We start from the raw sequence: 21695 nt of genomic DNA on the forward strand, positions 1-21695 counted from the left end.
TAATATTTATACGTTTTACATTCAGCAAGATTTAAAATAGTTGAGGCAGCAGATGCAAATTTTATTTCATTTAATGCAGTAAAAATGTATGCATACAATCAGAATTGTGTCACAAAATCAAAAATCTAAATCTGAAATTTTGACACAAGAATACAAAAAAAATGTGTATCCTAACATCAAATTCTTATTTGGGTGCTCAGAGACTTTCACGGGAAATTGAGGTTTTAGAAGGTTGCAGAGTTAATTAAAATACTAAGTGTAAAGTAGTCAACGGATTTAAAAATGAATTAACTACGCACGTGTGAAATGGTTTGAGTGGATGAAAACAGAGTACAAAAAAGGAAAATGAAAACACACAAAGAAAAAAATGAGTTTGATTTAGGAAATGGGTAAATTAATTTGAATCAATTGTTGTGGTATGTATTTAGGATTACTTCTATTGCATTAATAAAGCATTTACAAGGCCCTCAAGTAGAATTTAAAGCCACGTGGGCATCTATTATTTCTTCCTATATACAGTAACAAAGCTACAATAAGCAGAGATATAAATAAGCGGATATAAACACAGGCAGAAAGGAGCTAAAGATTACTAAATTAACAGATTCAGTGAGGAAAACTTCCTTCAATGGGTTATAGAAGCATTTCAGGAAGCAGTCGCACTCTCACATCATCCAACTATTGTGTCTTTTTTTCCCCTCTTTCTTTTGGCCTAATTATGAAAATTTCAGCACTTATGCTTGCTGCTTCTTACTGTTTCCAATGCATCCTGCTGCACATAACTCCATTTCTACCTGCTGGATACAGAAAATGCAATTAAGCCAAAATTTAAATGCCCACTTCCCAGTCGGAACTGACAAAGAACAAAAACAAGAAGTGCCACTTCCAGTTAGCGTTTCACATCACAAACCTGCCAAGAAGCAGCAGAAAGCCAGACATTTCCCAAGGACAGTGTTACATGTTTTTTTTTAAATTTTTTATAACAAGGACAGCAATGTTAGGACAGTTAATGCCCAGCCATTAAGGGCTACATCATTTCTGCTGCTCAAATTAAAGTCACATTAGCATTGAGATCCCGGAGACGCAGGGGGGTAAACACGGGCAAGGATGATGCTGGAGTTGCCCGAAGCCAAAGTAGCCCGCTGATCTTAGAGTAGTTAGGATGTCCACAAATTTGAAATGTTAATGAGTTTATTTGCGGGAGACAAACAAAGAGGGAAAATAAAAAAAGACAAAAGAGGGAGACAACTGGGCTTGGCATGGGGTTCTAGAAAAACTGCCCCTGAGGTCTTAAATACTTTATCTTGACTATAAAACTATTCACAGGAGCTAAACTGACTGAGATTAGGATTATAAATACAAACAACATAAAAACCATGTGCGAGTTAAAAAGCTTAAAGGATTGAGTATGAATTGTTTTAAACATGAAGCTTCTTAACTTCTTGGTCTATTTAAAGTATCACACAGCTGTGGTCTGTTGCCATGGACACTCAAAGACAAATGTTAATCTTTGGCCCTCTTTTTTGTTCCTTTTTATTGTTCTGTAATTCATCAAGGTCTACACACTACAAAAATTAAGAGCCACCGTCGACACAACAGGCAAAAAAAAGGAAAGAAAGCAGTGTTTATGTGCGAGAGCTGCAGCCTTGATGTCTGAGATGTCGCTGCGCCTGTAAGAACTCATTTAAAAGCCAAGTCCTGAATCGAAACTTGTCTCTCTATTTACTGCTGTAATAAATACAATTTAATATGATTACATTTATTTATTCTTTTCATATTCTTTTTGGAGCTTGCGAGTAGGGTTATTTTCTTTTGTGCAAAATTTAACTTTGTGACAGGCTAATCTATTTAACAAAAAAAAACATATATATACACTTCTGTTACAGAAAATATAAAAACAGCAAAAGGGGTATGAATAGTTTTGCAAGACAGTGGGGGTATGAACAGGCAATTTAACCTTGAGTAAGAACAGTGCTAATGTTTGCATCTACTCATGATGGTCAGTCTTCAAACTATTTAGGCTTTTTTTTCTAAATACTTAGAAGAACAACAAAATGTTCTGAGACTGACCAAACACAAAAATTTCAAGCTATTTTCAAACTCAGTGTTCATATGTTTTCCTCAGCTGTCAAAATGAAAAAAAAAGTCCCTGTAGCAAGCTGCAAACATCCAGACAACCCACACATGTGCTGAGATATTAAAGATTTATAAAACTCTTTAGTTTTTTTTTAAAAAAGAGATGACTTAAGCATTCTCCTCTTGCTTTTGTAAATAAGCCTTTACAAAAGAGAATCCAGTCCCCATGAGAAAAGTGTTTTCTTTCAAAAATTTCTACAACTGGGGTGCTGTTTCAGAACCATTTAACATAGATACAAAGAAACCAACTGTGTAAGCCAATTTGGTACAATCAGTGCAAACATTTATGACGTACCTGAGATGAACTCAAAAGATTTTTCAAATCCCTGAAGACATCTTCGACCTCTGCCTCAGATAGACGGACTTGTGAGTTGACTGCTCCCACAGAAATACCTCCATACCTGCAATCACAGGAAAAAAACAAAAAAACAAGTGGAGATGGATTCATTTGGAGAAGAAGGCATATATATTCACAACAGCGACACCAGGTATGCCAAACATCTGCATTGGTGGTAATTTGTCTTTACGTCATGAAATTCCAAATCAGTTTAGTCCACATACATGAAAACAGGTACACACAAACTCAGCAGTAGAGTTTGGATTGTTTGGAAAAATTTGCACAATTTATTGACACAGAATTTTGCCAAAAGAAAGAAGAAGAAGAAAAAAAAAAAGACATTAATGCAAGAAACTGAGGTTATATCCATCTGTAACAAGAACAGGTCGAGGCAGCAATTTACAATTCAATTTGATCACTTGAAATCACCTCTACCTGACACTTTTATGATCATCTGTCACTATTCCCCTGATGTGACTTTATTTGTCAATGTAAATAATGTGAGTACGGTGATGCACCTGATAAACACACCAACAATAGACGTTGCCTTATTTTGCACTTGGTTAAGCGCCAAACGGCACATCGACATTGGGTCATAAAAAAAGCTGGAATCATATCACCAACGAAGTGCTTATTCTTTCAGAGTCAAGCCATTACATAGAGAGACAATATGACAATCATCAGACCATGGCAGAGATTCTGTAAGTGTAATATATATTAATATATACACATATAAAATATGGATTTATTTAAGGCTTTTTAAACATTCTTATGAGAGGTGGCGATACTCGTGGAGGGTACACAGAATGCAAAGGAACTACTAGAAACGTGGACAGCTTTAGAGTCATGATTAAACAAACGTCAAGCTAATTCCTTTCATTTCCATCACTGACAGTTGGCGGAAACTGTTTCCATACAGCAGAATGACAGGTTAAGGAAAGTAAATCAAAGAGTGGCCCATAAGGATTTGTCAAAACATTTCAACTGCAGAATCCGTGAAGACGAGAAATGACAGCATGCAGGAATTTGGCTGGGTGTGTGGAAAAAAAAAGAAAAAGTGGTGTTACTAGAGTATAAAATAAATATTTGTTACCTTTTTTTTCCGGAGTCCTCAAAAGTCTTGATCAAGAAGTCTGTCATGTTCCGTCCAGTTAAATCCAGCAGAGTTTCTGTTGTGTTCTGTACTCTCTGTCAAAGACAACAAGCAACAACTGTAAACAATAATTTTAGACCCTTTTTCTTTCCATATATGTTTTCAAAAGAACATCTGGTTATTAGGGAACATCATGGTACCCTTTTCATCAGCCTTACTCATATTCAGCCAAGCTGTGTTTTTGATCAATGTGTATTTGTAGTAAAAACAGCTGCTTCCTACAGCTGCCTCAAGAAGGATTCACCTAAAATATTCTCATTGCAGAGTTTGGTCATCTTATGCAGACTTCTCAGACAACATGTCACAATCCACAGGTGTTTGTGTTTATCATTACTGAGATTATTATTGTTAAAAAGATCTTGCTATGTTCAGTTTTTATCATCATCATTTGGGTTTTGCCGTACTAGTTCATTCTGTTGTGATTACTTTCTTAGTTTTATTCGTGTATTATTTTTTTTTTTTTGTTATATTTACTTTTGAATTGATTCCGTACGTTACTGCCAGGCATCTTTTTGCTTTTGGTTTGTAGTTCTTTGAGTCTTAGTTCAGCTCCCTTGTGTAAATTAATCTCCATCCCTCAGGTTCCCTTCTTGAATCCTACTACAGCCTTTTCTTATTTTGATTTTATCGTTTGGCTCCTTAGTCATTTTCTACCCGCTTTCTCTGCTCTAATTTTAAAACAGAAGCTTATTTATTTCATATTGCACAAGAAGCTGGTGACACCAGCAGTGGTGTTCCAGCAATTTCCAGTTCATGATAAATTTGACCTACATTGTTCCTGAACATCCTAACCAACATTTTTCAACCCAAGGGTGATAGTTTGGGTCAGACAGTAGAAACCTGGACATAATCGGGTGTTGCAACAGAAAAATTACACCCAAGACTTTTTAGACAATGGAAGTTAATGTTAAACTTTGCTTGTAACATTTACCTATAAATATTAGTGGTGTTTTTATATTTTAAGTTTGTATGTGTCATTTTTTACCTTTTGTGGATTTGAAAAAATCCAAAACATGTATGTGTGTTGCAAAGTTATTCCACCCTGAACAAATTAACCAGCTATTCATGGCAATGATGTGTGCGTGTGCAGGTAGGGGTGCGTGCGCGTGTGTGTGTGTGTGTGTAAACTTCAGATTGGAACAATGAGGACAATGTCTGAAAACAGAACTATGAATCAGTTTACATATTTATTTTTGTCAATTCTGGCACAACATACGTATATCATTGGTATTCAGACCTGCTGTCACATCCTGTGAAGGATTGCTCATCAAACATGTCTGAGCTGAAATAAACACTCACCTATGTATTAAAATTCACCCAGTCTGTGCAAAATCAACAACAGTAAAAAGCAAGAATACTTAACAGGTGGCATGTGTTTACACTGCTGAGAAACACACTCTCAACTCTTATCATAATAGTCAATTAAGCTTGACTATGGGAAGCCTGGCTGAAATTGAGACCCCTGCCAAAACTCAGAAAGCTGTGTCTAATGTCAAAGGACCTTAATTAGATGCCCCTCTGTGGATGAATGGGCACATTCACACATCCAATTAGGAAAGGGTTCGATTCAGAGCTATGAATAAACTGCACCTTGTGCAGAGTGATGCTCAGTGGATGAACACTGCCTCCACATATGCAATAGCAAAGCTTATTCACAGAGGTAACACTAATTACTAAGCAGAGTTGTCCTTTATAAAGTTGGGTTTGGACCCCCAACTGTGATGCAATTTATCCACATGGCCCCGGTTACAAAGGGTTTGATGAGTGAGCTTTACGTTCAAACAGTATGTTGTTTAATCGGTTACTGCTGTGCCAATTAGCCTTGGATGTATACTAATCTTTCTCACTTAGCATATAAAACTGCATTTCAATGAAAGTTAGATTGCTACATTGCCTGGAAAAAGTGTTTATACCTCTTCAACTTTCACATCTTGTCTCAAAACAATCACAAAACCTCAGTGTATTTGTAGCATTATGGGGCCTCACAAAGTGTTTTTAGGTGTTTTATTAACACCTAAAAACACATTTTGCACTGATTTCTTTATGACATTAGACTGAACTGAAAAAAAAACATTTTATTACATATACTGTGCGCCAGAGTTATTCAAAACCATGAAGCAGACATGACTCAAAAGCTATTATACAAAACTGCTGACTCAACTGTCATAGAAAAGATCAGTATATATCAAGAATTGGTTTTTAAAGTGATGACTTTTTCTTACAGTTCAGAACCAAGTAAGCTTTTGAAATGGATGCATTCATAATGCCAGTGTATCTGAAATAGACCACCACATAAATCTTATCTAGCCTGATTTTGATTTGGAACTGTGTCTTCTTTAAAAACAATGGGGTTTGAAAATATAGGATAATCTGACCTTACTGGCCACCAAATCCCATTATGAACCTACATATAAAAAAGAAAACCCTTATATTTTAACAAGAATACGCTTTTTGCACCATAACCATATCTCTTCTGAATTTCCAATGAGCGAAACCACCAAAAACTTCTATCTGGGCAAAAGAAACATCAATGCCTCAGAGTAACCTCTCTTGGCAAACACAAAAGGTGTTGGATCTGAGACTGAGAACTGACAGGACCAACCAGAGTTTCTCAGAACCCACGTTCACCTCACATCCTTCAGTGATTAATTCTCTCCTTGAATGGCCTGTTAGTTTAAGTTATAAGTGTCCAAAGTCAGGGGTGCTGCGGTGGTGCAGGGGTTAAGCACAACCCACATTAGGAGGCCTTTGTCCTTGACACGGCTGTCGCGAGTTCGATTCCCGTCCTAGTAACCTTTGCCGCATGTCTTCCCTCTCTCTCTTCAACTACTTTCCTGTCTGAGCACTTTCAAATTAAGGCCACTAGAGCCAAAAAAAATTAATCTTTTTAAAAAAAGAAGTGCCCAAAGTCGGTTCTCAAAGGCCAGTGTTTGGCATGTTTGTAATGCTTCCCTGATTTAACACTCTGTAGGATGTATGGGCCATTAGCAGACTCCTGTAAAACTCAATGATATGATGATGAGGTTATTTAGCTGCTAAAACCAGCTAAATAAGCTTCTGTTTCACACAGGATAGTTTTAAAACATGCTATGCACCACTCCTTGTGATTACTTATGCCAAGCATTATAATTTTATACAGAAAAACATTGGTGGCTAAATTAAACTTAGATTGAAAAAGGCAAAAACAAAACTCAAATGAAAACACATTTCTGGAGAAAACTGCAACGCAAATTTAAAAAGTGAAGAAAACAAGGAGGATAACTGGAATCAGAAGGCAAAGAAGAAACAGGAAGAGAAAACAGAGGAAGAAGAGAGTCCCATCTGGCTTATGAATCAAAGATAAGGTGGATGAACGGCACGACAACCTTGGCTTATCTCTGAACAAACATGCTTCTCTTTCTGAAAGCCACAGGAACCAAGACACAAACAAAAAACCTAAAGTAGGAGCTTCTACGATCCACTGTGCGCACAATGAGTTTAGACTGTGTGGGTCTAATTATTTTGGCCTTGGTCCACGTCGTTCATCTGAAAGACTGAAAGGGGAACATTATGTGAGGATAATACCTGGGCTTCCATCAGCAAGGCTGTGTGTATTCAGCTTTCCGTTTAAGTCGTCTGTTCTCTGTGTGGCTTGATGGCCAAGGAAGCGAGTCGGGGTGAGGGAAATGTAAACCAAGAAGTAATCAAATCTATTGAAGGAGCTGGCATAGTCGAGCACTGCAGAGATGCCTGAATGAGTTGTGTTCTTGGTGCTGGTTATGCCATGCTCCCATTGTGGTAAAGCTGGAATTGAATTCTGTGTTTGTGAACTCTTTTTTCAAATTAAACTTTTAAAGCTGTAGAGTCCCCTGTCTTACAAGTGCTGAACAGAATAATGATGCTGACAAGCCTGTGAGAAGTCAGGGTAAAAGCAAGAACCCTTCAAACTTTTATAGCAAGTATTGTGTACTACTGCATGTTGTCATAGCATTACTACTTAGACATGAATGTCAATATGTGTTTCTGGAACTGCTCTGACATTTGTTGAATGTCTGATCACAACCCCATAATCATTTAAAACCTAGCCCAATATAGCTATCAGATAACGACAAAGCACAAACTACAGTACATTACAAACATGCAGTTCTAAAAAAACAATGTCGTTGATGGAAACTTTGCACATTTGGTGATGGATTTTCATCAATACCCCTTATGTTACGTCTTGGAACAAATAAGAAAAAAATGCTTAGCTCCTCCAGATCACAAGTTTATGGCTTGTAGGGTTCCTATTAATTTTCCAATTCAACTTTTCTTTTCCAATTCAAGTTTTATAGAGGGGGAAAAAACATACTATGTAACTGATATGTTTAGGACCTCATCCATACAACCTGGCCTCAAAGAAGCAAGAGATGTTGCATTTACCTTTAACACTAGACTGCAAATATTCTACTACAAGTCTTCTGTTTTGGCACTTTGCTAGTCACCCTACAGACCCGTCTCCTTCATCTTCAAAAAAAATTATAAGTTAATGGCCGACCTGAGCAGCCTGATAGATGAGGCCAAGCAGAATATTCTGCCAGCTTCTAAATGATAATGACATCAATTGTAATGTAGGGAATATGTCGCCTTTATCAATTCCAGCGCATGCATGGCTGGCTATTCGTCTGTGAAGGTTAAATATCACAGATGAACGCGAGTCAATACCCAAGAACTGATAGCGGGCTTACTGTTGGTTGTCATTACCATGGAAACAATGTTTCCACACTACCTCCTGCGGTGTAGTATCCTGTATTTTCCCCCTCTCTCTTATTTTCTGTAGTTTCTCAAGGGCATATTCTGAGGATTGGCAGGATAAAAGATAAAAAGAAAAAAAAAAACTAGTGTGGAGCTGGTGCACTTTGTCATGATTTATTCAACGGGAGAGTATTCCAGGTCAAAGGAAGTACATCCTCATGATATGCTCTACTTTCATGGGTGGTCTTTGCCATGGACTTGAATTAATTTAGAAACCTTGACAGTGGATTATGGTGTACATATTTGCAGTGCAGAGATAAGGTTTATCACCTTCCTATGTATTTTAAGTACCTTTATATATGTGCAATATGGGTCGGATGGTATGTATATAAATTTAGTCATCCTGGGATTTTGACAATGTCAGCATGACAGTTACTGAATGAACTGTAACAGCTAATGAGTTGAATTTGAACTCAACATACTGTAGTCAAAAGCTAGAGTGAAGTCTAAGGGTGCATTCACACCACTCAAGCTTAGTTCGCTTTCCCAAAAAAGTAAACTCTGGTCGCCCGTTAATAATGATAATGGCGTAATAATGCAAGCACACTCTCTCAAGAATCAATAAACACATTTCTAAAGAAAAACTGTAAACAAAGATGCTCTTCAAAATATAATCATCATTAGACTCGGACAAAGAAAAACAGGCACTACTGTTGGGTAGGACTCTTGTAAAAAACAAACAAAAAGTGCAAACTTACAACTGGATGTCAAAAATTTGCATTGTTTTTTGAAATGCTTGCATTTCAATGAAATTATAGGGTAGAATCTCTTTAGCAATTAAGCAAACTTAGTGTGCACTGTTTTGCAATGGCCTTTTTGTATTTTGGTTGTCGATTAAAAGAAATTCATTATCGACTTCCAGTACGATGGAGATAGCCCATTGGTTTTAGTTTTTTTTTTTTTTCCAAGCTGGAAATCTGCGAGGGATGATTATGCTGTTGTTGCAGCTCCACATTTGTTGTTTTGCAGTGTAGTTGCCGCTGCTTCATAACAAATGCAACATATCATGACACACAGGTTAAATGGTTCATTCATTTTGAATTCAAAGTGCTCCCAAGCTGTCATGTCATGTGCTGCTTTTAAACCAGCGTTCCCCTGGCTTGTTCTTCCTCGCGGGGTTTTTATGCTACACTCTGTGGTACGACACCATGAGCCTGGCAAGTGCCTTATGCAAGCCCTTCACTTCTCGTTAAGGGCTTGACACACAGGGAGCGATAAACAACAGCAACATGACACAGTCATAGCAACCGGGGGTGAAACACAACACACAGGAAGTGACGTCGCTCCCTCTGCATTCATTTCCTGTCATAGAGAAAACAATTACTAGGATTTAAGGTATTGCTGATAACAGTGGTTTTAGAAACTATTAAACCATAACTGTATTAGTGGCAATGGAAACCTTGTATTTCAAGGGACAATATCTGTTTATTGCCGACATTAAATTTGCAACTGCTCTTAGAAATAATAATAAAGAAAACCAGATCATCTGGTATATCATAAATAAAATTATCGCGACTGAGCCATAATGCACAACTTATGCATTAAGTATATTTGTCACTGTGTTCGTCATGACTCATCAAGCAGCAGTTAGTCATCATGACAGAGCATTCTGGTGGTGTGTGTTACATTGCGTATATGACCCAACAGATCATGCTTGTTAAGGAAGAAATCAAAATCTAAATGTGGAGAGTTGGCAGCACAGTTTTATCCACAGCCTAGAATCAATGCCTTAAGAGAAAAAGCTCCATTTCATCATAAGATCATGCTGAATCACGGTCTCTCTACCATCCAAAATCAGATACCATCACAAATCTTTTCCAGTTTCTGATGATGAAATACGAGCCTTGAGAGTTTGCCGGCTCACAGTGTGTCAAAATCTGACCTCTGCCAAATAAATAAAGCACTGCATCTTTTTACAAAAAGAATGTATCGAGTGCAGAGAAAGTGACATTTTGAGCACCTTCACACACAGTGGGAGATGACTGGCAATAATCCTTCTGCATGATGGTAATTCACTGTCCTCAAGGTTGTTTCCATGAAAAAATGAGACGATTTAATTCTCTTTTACAGGATCACAAACCGAGGAAATAAGTCACCATGAATAAATAAGGAATAGTGCAAGTGGAGGCAACAAGACAAAAGTTGTGGCCTTGATAAATGGCCTTTTTACTAGGGCTGAATACTGAAACTACTTTCCACTAATTGCATGCTGGGAAATAGCAGTATTCCTGTTAAGTTACAAAGAAGCAGAAATTTGAATAATGAGAGAGAAATTCAGGCAGAGACACATCAAATGCTTTCTTCAGCTAAAAAGCAGAAAGAGAATGAAGAATACATCAAGACAATAATAAAAAAAAGATTTGAGGGGAAGACCTTGGTAGCCCAGCAGGATACGAGATGCCAACAACGCTCTCATATGCTAGGATTGCACATCAGAAGCTGGAAAAGGTTACAGAAAGGGCACTACTCCTGTTTGACTGGCTCAACAATCATCCTTTAACATGATTCCTGGACAGCTGCTCCTTTAAAAGCGCTCTGGATGGTCTTGTTACAGAGAAGTCCACCATTTTAGTCTCACATGGCTCCTACAAAGGATTGGAAATCCATGAGAAGTGTGAAATAGCACTTTAGAGTACTTCATTGTGATATAAGGAAGCTGTAGGGGGTTTGGGAGAAATAAAGGAGTACAATGAACAGTTTGAGGCAATATTAACAGATTTCCTGCTCGTTGGAAGGTATTGACTTTTTTCTTTCACAATGTTTTTTTTTTTTCATTTGTCCTTGCAACATGACAAAAAAGCTAATTAATTCAGAGTGAAATGCCATAGAACTGATTTCATGTAATGTGGCTGCATTTTTTTCATCCTATTGCATGTATCATAATTTTATTTTATACTCAGTCGTATGGCTCACAATAACAATAACAATAATAACAAGTTGAAATTTTGAAAAAAAAACATATGTACGTTACAGTAGCAAGCCAAGCAGCAATTGTTCAAGTCTCTCTTTTAGTTAATTGACAACGTGCAGCAGTATACATTATAAAAATATTCTATTTATATGTTTTTCTCCTATTGTTTGTTTGTAAATATATAACTTAGTACTTATATCTAAACTCAAAACACCAAAGGCTGTTGCCGACTTATTTGTAAGTTGAACTTAACCCAAACATCTATTTTAAAATCACGTAAATAACACTGAAGTGGTTCTCGTCTTTATCTGCATGTTCTACAGCAAACTTTCTACATAATTAACTTCAAATGAATAGAGATCTAACACAGTGATGAGAAAAAGTTATCTTCATCTGTTACGCCAGGATGGCATGCGTTAAAGGCTTTATGCATTATTCATTATGAATTTGCAAAATAAATATATGGAGCACAGGAATCATGCATACATCGTCTGTAATATGAGCCCTTATTAATATTTTTCAGTGTTAAAATTCTAATTTGGTGCTATGCAAATGATCTGTTTCATGAATATACTAATGAAATCCTATCTGATTTGTTTTACCAACCAGGCAAACAGCATTAATGCATCATTTTTTAAAGTCAGGTTTGAGGAGCTGAGGTTAAAATAACCTCTTTTGATTTTATATGTTGCAGCTCAAACAATCTGGTCAGAATGATGCATGAGCACCTATTCCTCAAAGACTTTTACAGCAGCTCACCTCTCATCGAGAACTCAGACAAATTTCTACATCTGCACATTTCACTGTATTATTGTCTGGTCTGGCCGAGGTGCCATTCTGATCATAATGCTCTTCACAGAAGAGTGAAAACTTGGTGAAAAAGAAAACCACAAAATGAACATAAGATGCCCCCCATCTGTAGCATCTACCCTGAACCACAGTCATTATTCTGCGTACCATCTGCATATTATATTATTGCTCTAGGTATTTCATTCTTTTCTTGTCCTGGTGATAATCATTTAATTGGTTCTGCAAAATAACAAAGGAGTTACTTCTAATCTCATATAACCATATGGTTGATGCTTAAGAGAAAACCAAAGTGTGACCTAATGTGGGTGAATCATGCCTGATCAAAAGGCATTTAGACATATTATATTCCCCAAAAAACAATGACAAAAATATTTGAGAAATATGCAAACACCACTGTTTCGTACTAAATGGAACATTTTCCTAGTTTTTAACATTCAATTCCACACCTACCTTGCGCAACAGGATTTGTTGAAACACCTTCCCACTTCTAAAATCCGGTTATACCAAGGCTTCCCAGCAGCACACAATCCAAACTGTGTGGGCTACAGCTTATTTCCTAAGAGATCTTTCTAAAGCTTGTGAAAAGTTCTTGGGAAAAAAAAAACTTGACAGGTGGTATTTCAGCATCATAAGGATGCCTATTAGGCTTTACAAGCAGTTCTGTAGAACAATATGCAAAAAGTAGTACACCGTCTACCCTGCAGCATGATTGTCAAATTATTACAGAAAGACAATGCTCACTCTTTGCAGCATAACCTAGTCCCCAACACACACACAAAACTATCACAAGCTGCATTACTTGTATCCTAAGCAGTCTCTGGTAAAATAAAAATGAAAGTGTACAATCAGGAATAATATTGTTAAATCTTTTGCATATGAAAGGCCTATTTTGGGATGTCAGACATGAGTAGGTTATCAATGAGATGTTTAAATCCAGTTCTCTTGCACTGCTGGTACATCCCACAAAACCAACGTAAGCAGACCAAATCGACCCTAGGAAGGAAAATCCACCTGCTCTCTCTCTCCCTCTAAACTTTAGATTTCTCATCATCATTGGCCAACAGCAGTGCAAATCATTTAGCTCTAAATGAAATCCCACTTGCTCTCTGCATCGTGATTAGTTCAGCCAGCAGGTGGCTGCAGCTTGGCAGTGACGTGGTGTCCCAGAGTTGCCCATCGATTCCCCGCTTGGATCACTTCATTTCAGGTCAGACCGTGAAACATTTGCCCTGGTTGCATTTGTCCATGTCTGTTGTTGAAGTAATGGTCTATGAAGAATTGGTATTGACTTGCTGCGGGATGAAACCTGCTAAGTTCCCTGGGCGTATGACGTGAGCAGAAAAAAAATGCGAAGTCTAGGCTGGCCCTGCACTCAGTCAAATATTTACAGGTATGCTAGACTTTTTTTTTAAAGTTGTGACTGCATTGTCAAAGTATTTATACCACTTAGATGTCTTATATGTCAGAGAAACATTTTTAAGAGAAATTTATTGAGATTTTATATGATTGAACAACACAATGTAGTGCATATTTATGAGATGGAAGGAAAATGAAGCATGGCTTTATTATTTTTATAGAAGAAAATCAGAAAAGTTTGATTACGTCTCTAATTCAATACTTTTCTTCCTTGAAGAAAATAATTCCCACATCATGAGACTGCCGCCACCACCACATGTAACCACAGAGATGAGTTCAGGGTGATGTGTATTGCTTATTGTCCTCCATACTTGGTGTAAAGCATGAAGTTTATGCTATAACTTTTTCCCTGATGTCTGCTCTTTCTCTTGGTCTTCATAATGCTGTTTGCTCACTAACTTTATTTGCCGAACATCTGAAGAATTACTCTCTGAAGGTCATTGGTTGCTTGTAACTGTCAATGGGTTAAATACCATGCCACACTTTTCAGATTTGTTTCCACTTTACCAATATGTATTTTTGTCTTCATATCATATAAAATACCAAGGCGAGAAAGATACTGCATATTTTGAAAGTTACTGTACTTAAAGAGGAATATGACACTGCTAGGGTGAATTTTTAATGTTAATTTTTAGTAAATATATAGAACTAGCTGAGTCACCGACAATGAATCTCATGATATTTTTAGTTGGTTCCCGCTTTCATGCTTGAGTGCAAGTTCACAATAACGAGCTAACACAGAAGTCTGATTTCCATTTTGCAATGCGATGCAAATTTCCTGTTGGTAAGTACCTTTACATCTTTGAATCAAAATGGTGCTGACTGGGACTTTCAGAGAGCATGCAAAAATGCCTCAATGATAAGCATTTTTATTGTACTGCACTGTCACTGATTTATTTGTCGTTTCTCATATTTAGACCTTTGCATTCCCTCGTTGCTCTATGCCACATATTTACTATGCTGCTCAGCACACAGCGGCCCTGTCGTGGTAAAGGGACCTCGGAGGGTAACAGAGCGATTTATTGAAAGAAATAGCCCAACTGTACAGAATGACAGACTAACCTGTGGTGGAGGGAGACCTCCCGCTCCTGGTGGACAGTCGGGTAACATAATCGTCCGTTTAGGAGTGCTGCATTGGCAGGAAGGCGAAGGATTAGCCATGCTCCAGTTCCCGTTGAGGAAGATGTCTTTGATTGACTGATCCACAGATGGAATAGTCCAATCAGAGTAAGTTGGTGAACACGGTAAGCCTCTGTAAGGCAATGGTAAGAGACTATTAATGTGGATTCCTTTCACAGCCACAGACCTCTACAAGTGAGATTTGTGCAAGTAAAATGTTAATATTATCAGTATTATATTTGCAACTCTCAGACACTGATTTTTTGTTAGACTAATTTATGAGAATTAGTTAAAAAAGTCCAGAATACTTACGGTATTGGATCTCCATGCATACAACGTGTCCCAAAACCAGGGTTGTTCAATAAAGTTTCTGTCACCTTTGACACCTCCAGATTTTCAGACATGTCATTGCTGTGCATATAAGAAATGGATACAAAATTAAAATACAACATTTACAACACACAATGTTTTTGTATTCCACAGTCAGCCTACAGGTCAAATGCAAAAACCTCACAGTTCTGTCATTTAAAGTCTGAAAAGAACTTTATAAATTAAACAAATATACGAATTAAAAATAATACAAAAATCACGTGTTTTCTATTTTTTAGATTAAAGAATATTTTAAATTTATATTTTTGACAATACAGTAAAAACTAAAATGCTCACACCAGATATTATTAAGCACCATTCCCTGGCACAGTAAGAAATATATATTGGTAATGACCTGCCACACTGAACAGCAAAGCACCACTGTAAGTTTATTTGTGAAACTGAAGATTATAGATTTCTACTTACTCACCAAGCAAGTGTGTTTTTTCTAAAGGAAGAAGCTTCACTTGTTTATACTGATTGTTTGTTTAAATGTGTAAAGAAAACTTTTCAACTTTGGACAGGGACATGATTGCAACTATTGAGCCGCAAGCCCAAAAATAATTGAAAAGGGAAAATTCTGATGGAATTGGCTCCAGTCTCAATGGGGCCCTAAACAGAATTAGGAAGGTAAAAAAATGTGTGGATGGCACTGTTTTAATCAAGGTTTTAAGCTATAATATAAAATACTGTATTGAAAGCCGACCTTTACTGTGTTTCTGGTAACAAATGATTCAGAATATACTTTACAAATTGAGTGGTTTTCCAATTTAAAAAGAACTCTGAAGTGTATTCAACTTTACAACATCTAATATTGTGTGCTTAGAAATCCTAAAAATATAGAAAATAAAAAATAGGATGGTAAGGCATTGTATAGTCTTGGTAACAGTGCTGAATGCTACTAGGAAATGGCCTAAAGCTTTTAGAGCTTGCGTCTGGTTTCTCTCAAATAAAGGCCAGCTAATTGTAATCCTACAATAGAATTGTTCCCTCACCAAAAACTTACCTGAAGTTTTGCTTTGATTCTTTCATGCATTGTTTAAGAAATCCTTGAATCTACTGCGGCAGCTATTCGGGGGTGCTTAAACGCTTGCTCCCACAAAGCAACGCTTACTTCCATAAAGCTCCTCCTTGGAGCTGCAGTCTTCTGCCAAGCGTCCGCCTCACAGAGAAACCCTGAGCTACTCTGTTCAACGCTTCTAAAAACGGTTGTAAATGGCTTAACGGAAAGTCAATGTTGCAATGACATGCTAAAGGAAGAGGATTGGAAAGAGCAGGAGCTTCTTAAAGCAACAGAGGCCCAATTTCATGGCATTAAATTCCAAAGTCAAATGTCATTTAAGTCATGTTTGATATGTACCGCATTTTAGACCAACTGAAGGCAACACAATTTCTTGATTATGCCATAAAATGGCACTATGTACCTGGAAAATACATAATACCACCCCTTTAAGAAAGTAAGATGTGATTTAAGACTAACAAGATGTTCCCAGGCCATTATTTGACATTCTGTTCCTATCGGCTTAGTTCCTCCTTCTGTGAGTCATTCATTAGTTCCACCGTTTCCGTGTATATGCCCAAGTCTTCATTTTGGAGCTATCCAGTAGTTTTATTATCTTAAATAACACAGTAACCCAGCCATTGTTAATTACAAAACAGATGGCTGCACATAATCTTTTTTTTTTTTTTTCTTTTACAAGTAGACTACTTCCACTTGCTAGTGGCCAGGAAACGGCCATATGACCTTCACAGAGACGCCCCTAAATGAGACAATGAACACTATATTAATCCAAATGGTTGGCTGAGCTGTGACCACTGCTGGCCGAGGGCCATCAGCGCAGTCTTTATGGAGTACCATTTTAAATCCCAAAGTACCATGAAAGTAAAGGGCAAAGGGTGCAACTAGCATGGAGAATGGGAAGAATATTTGAGGGAGACTTGGGCAAGAAACAAACCTATAATAGTCGGATACTAATGACAGCATGATTAGAGTTTATACTGGTTCTGTTCAGGGATTCATGTTAGCTCATATGTACAATTAGAATAAGCTGGACTATGTAAAAAGTCTATCACTTTCAAGCATTAAGTGAAATTTTATTTGTTTATGACATAACAGGTGTTAAAGCATATTTTATATTTTCAATAAACAATAGATTGAGAAAATGTTGCCGTAATTCTGACTATTTTTATTACATTTTCAGGTGTGCATAAAAGAGAAAAAAATAGATGCTAATTTATCTTTTAAAAGGGTAAAAGGGAATTTTGGTTGGTCTTATTTGCACACAGAACCCCGTGGCATAACAGGATTTTAAGGTGTATGACATTCAGTGATTCAAGGAGACAACTTCATAAAATTGGTCATTTATTAAAAGAAAACATTTGGTTGTAAAAACTGTTTAATTGTTGCAAAAATTAGCATTTTAGTATTTTTTAATTATGAAGAAAGAAAGCTGGAAATATGTAAAGTCAATATTCACATCTCAAAAATATACAAACACAATTATCAGCAGTGACCCTCGAAGTCTGTAACTGAACTTTCTCTTCATATCCAACAAACAGGAGTATTTGGGAACATGCATTTGCATTAGTATTTATTTTATGCATGATAATATGGTGAGTTTCTTTTTAAAGTTTTTGCAGAGGAACACTTTGCTACACTGTTTATACAGTTAGTCAGAGCAAAACTTTGTCAGCAGTTATGCTGGTGATGTAGAAAGTCAGCCAATAGCGGGACAATGTCCAGACGGATGACCTAAAAAATACAAAATCTGCTGCCAATACACAGTAAGCGCAGTTCTTACATCTTTTTGCTTTGATTTTCTGCCTTTATTGTTAAATATTGCCACAGACGTTGCGCTTTTGTAGCCTTATGAAAACACTGAAACATTACTGTAAGGGGCATGTTATGATAACAGCTAAAATCATTTGCCTGAAATTAATTTCTGGTAAAAATCTAATGGGTTTTGTTTTATTAGGGTTATAGACGAATTGCTTTGACTGTTACTTTATTTAGTAAATTCCTCATAAGTGCTTCAGTATTGTGCTTCAGGAAGTGGTAAAGGTTCTTATTCACAATTCACAATGTGTTGCAATCAGCACAGAAAGTGTAATAATTAGCTTCAAGAGGATTAGACATGATTAACAATAACAATATTTTCAAGAAAATGTTCTTATTCCTTAATGGAATAAATATTATCCTAAAGAATCTATAATCAGTAGAAATAATTTATCCAAGCAAGAATTGTTCAAGTACTGCAGTTTTCCAGCAGGACCCCTTTTAGGGCATCGTTTTTGTTTTTTCAAAAAAGGAAAGGCTTCACAGATTATAAACTGTGTTGTAATGAATCAATGTTCACCACAGAATAATCCAATTCAGGATTATATTTTGATCAAGAGGTGGTCAAATGCAGTTGAGGCATCTTAAAACTGTGCAATCTGGATTAATGCATAAACCAGTTTTAAGTTTCAGTCTGTGATAACCAAACTGTTTACCTTCATGGTGTATATCTTTGATCATGAAGCCACAGAATGTGATCCAATCACTATGTAAAATGGAATTTGCTATAAATTCACACTGTTAAAAGTTATATTCAGTAGGAATAAAATTGTGGCTGGAAAAAATGAGATCGTTCATACCTCCAATAAAATTCCTTGGTGAATTTGAAAGAAAATGACTTCAGTGTATGGGGAAAAAAATCCAATGGATATTCTATTAGATGTTGTTACCTATAAAATGTGGTTTGGGGAAGACTGTACATCCATGGCTGCAGCTCCAGACTTGGATATTCTTTGAATGGTGGAACGATGAGGGAGAAGATCAGAGAAAGGCACACGAAGAAAGCAGGCAAGACCACCTAGGGGGACAGTGACAAATTTCAAGTCAAAGCACCTCATTAAACTGTCCCTATGCTGCACCATCTGAAACCCTTTTGAATAATAATGAGAAAGTCAGAGAAATCCAATATGAAGATGCCCATATACAAAAGGCGTAAAATCAATCCAAAATTTTTAAAATCAGCATTAAAGATTAAAAGCACGTAGTGCCCAGTAAAAGCAACAACCCCAATTAACTTTTTGCATTTTTATAGCTAGTAGTAAAGCAGAAATGTGTTTTATGAAATAGAACAAAACAAAGTAGTGCATAAGAGTGTGGTGAAGGTAAAAGTAATGCATAGTTTTCAACATTTTCCACAAATACAAACCTGAAAAGTGTGATGTGAATTCAGCAGCCATTACTCTGATGCCCTTAAATAAAGAGTTTGACCGGTTGCACTTCCGAATAAGTAAATGGAGTCAATCTCTGATTTAATCTCAGTATGCAAAGGTCATAAAAAATCTCAATAAAATACATGATTGTTGTTGTAATGTAATACATTTTGAAAAAGGTGTGGGAATATGAATACTTTTTCATCATTAACAGCTATTCATGGTGAAGTATAGCAAATCTTTTATATGTTCTATTTTAATGTAAACAAGTTGTATTGGTTTTACAACTGTTCAACTGTTACAGTTAAGGGTAAACATATTATTGTCCTCTTTCTAAATGAAAAAGACTCCTCCAGATATGGAAACAGATCAATATTTACAGTTTCACAACTCCTAATCAACAACATGTCATTAGTTTATCTACTTTCTGTATAGCAAAATGCAAAAGAGGCTCATCTAATTAACAATAATCCAGGACCAGTACAACAAAGCTTACACATTAATATGCTCCCTGCCAACTTGTTTGGGCCCCTCTGCATGCTTTATGAGTTTGATTAAACACTTGCAACACACCCGTCGTCATCTGGCCACTCAGATATAATTAGATTCTCGCCTTTTTTTCGTCTCTTGTTATTTAACACACACACACACACACACACACACACGCCCGCACAAACACGCAAACAGAAAACAGTCTTGCCTAACCTCGTCTTCACATCCGATCCTCTTCGTGTAATTCTCTTTTCATTACATTGTTACAGCTGACAAAGGGGGTTATAGAAAAAAAAAGCTACATATCGCTGATATTTAATCATTTGTAGGTCGGGTCATATTAAAAGGGGGAGGTTCTGCATCCAACTGATTAATTGCAGAGCATGGAAATTTACCCAGCCAATTCACGGAGCTGCAATTGAAAACGTTAAATTTAAATGAAAATGTGCACGAAGGAAAACTGAAAAGCAGCAATTGGACTGAAAAGCCTAATGGCAGACCACCAAAAAAAAACAAAAAACACTGTTTTTTGCTTCTTCTCAGCAATAAATACAAGCGACAGCTGGTGTGTCTGACATTGAGAGAACCTGCTTATAAACAAGGAGTAGTGCTCACACAAAGCTCTAAACCAATGACAAAGTTTATTGCACCCCAAGTTTAGCGGAGATTCTGGGAAGAGGTTGTTGTCATATACGAACTAGGTTAGGGTTAATATTTGTTTTTGCTAACAGGTCAGATACCAGTGGTGCCTAACACTGGTAGTCTGGTTGTCCACTCACAACTCAATTAAGCCTCAAAAACACCAATTAAAGTTTGTATTATTTATACAGCTATATTTGCACAGTTGGTCTTGATGCTCAATTCCAGTTTTTTTTATATCCTTTTTTTTTTGTTGTTGCATGTTCGTACATACCACTAATTAAATACCACCACAGTAAGACTTCTGTGTGGACATTTTATGACCCAAAGCAACATGCATGAGCAATCAAAGAACATAGATTTCACAAAGCAGTGTGCATACACACAAAAAACACAAGGCGTCCATTATTACTACATTGTTCCTTATATTGGATGACCCCATTAATGGATCAATTTTAGAGTTTTTTTTAGCAATGGCAGCCGATAGGATTGTCACAAGATCATAAGAAAGCTAGGATATAGAAAGCACAACTAAAAACAATGGCCTTTTGTGGAGCATTGACTCCTACTTCTGGAAAGAAATCTGTTTGGATACATCATGGTGGGACTGCGTTGCGATTCACTTCCCTGACAATTTTTTTGTCATCACTTTAGAATTTTCATAATTATAATTTTCAACCATTGTTTAGAATTATGATGCTTTTCTCCCATCAATTATGTAACAGTTACATGACAATTCAGACTGAAGATGCTTTGAAAACTACTGGATATTTAGTACCGCATATGGAAAATCCTTTGTGCTGCATAAAAATAATGTACCAACACATCACCATTTAAACAGCAAAATAAGTTAAGATTCAACATGTATGGTCAATATAGTTGAAAGAAAAACCCTGAAATTTTGAAAAAGGAAAGAAAAGAATCTTATTGTAAAACCAAAAAAGGAAAAGGTGATGCATATTTGAAAGCTTTTGTAAAGAATTTCACTCCACAGCTTGGTTTCTACAAAGAACACCTATGGACTTCTCAAAGCAGATGCCTGGTACGATGAAAATTGAAATAATTACTGAACACAAAGCAGAAGAAGGCCATTAGAGAAAGAAATGTTATTTTTTCCCCTTTCAGGTAGCTCTTTCAGTTCATGCAGTAATTACAAAAATCTACAGTGACCAGGAGCGGTCAAATTAAAGACAAAGAACGAAAGAACCCTTCTGCTAGCTTTTTTTCTAATATGAATTTGAATGAAAAGGTTGAAATTTCTACACTGTGCTGTGCAGTACTAGCTGCACCAATTTCCAAAGAAAAACAATGGCACCTCACATAATAAAACTGTTTTA

General features: G+C 36.6%; 1 protein-coding gene across 4 annotated transcripts in view; it reads right to left on the minus strand.

Moving 5' to 3' along the window:
- Positions 1-21695, minus strand: part of LOC111610924 (ATP-binding cassette sub-family A member 1-like) — a 222433-nt gene that overhangs the window by 71036 nt on the left and 129702 nt on the right. For all 4 annotated transcript variants that reach the window (XM_023346037.1, XM_023346038.1, XM_023346039.1 and 1 more), the window contains exons 30-34: positions 18748-18875; positions 14965-15063; positions 14596-14785; positions 3564-3658; positions 2429-2534 (exon numbers count right to left, since the gene is read on the minus strand). In XM_023346037.1, coding sequence (XP_023201805.1) covers positions 2429-2534; positions 3564-3658; positions 14596-14785; positions 14965-15063; positions 18748-18875 — 618 coding nt within the window. The remainder of the gene's footprint in view (positions 1-2428; positions 2535-3563; positions 3659-14595; positions 14786-14964; positions 15064-18747; positions 18876-21695) is intronic.

Source organism: Xiphophorus maculatus, chromosome 14, assembly GCF_002775205.1.
Source record: "Xiphophorus maculatus strain JP 163 A chromosome 14, X_maculatus-5.0-male, whole genome shotgun sequence".
In the NCBI taxonomy this organism is placed as follows: domain Eukaryota; kingdom Metazoa; phylum Chordata; class Actinopteri; order Cyprinodontiformes; family Poeciliidae; genus Xiphophorus; species Xiphophorus maculatus.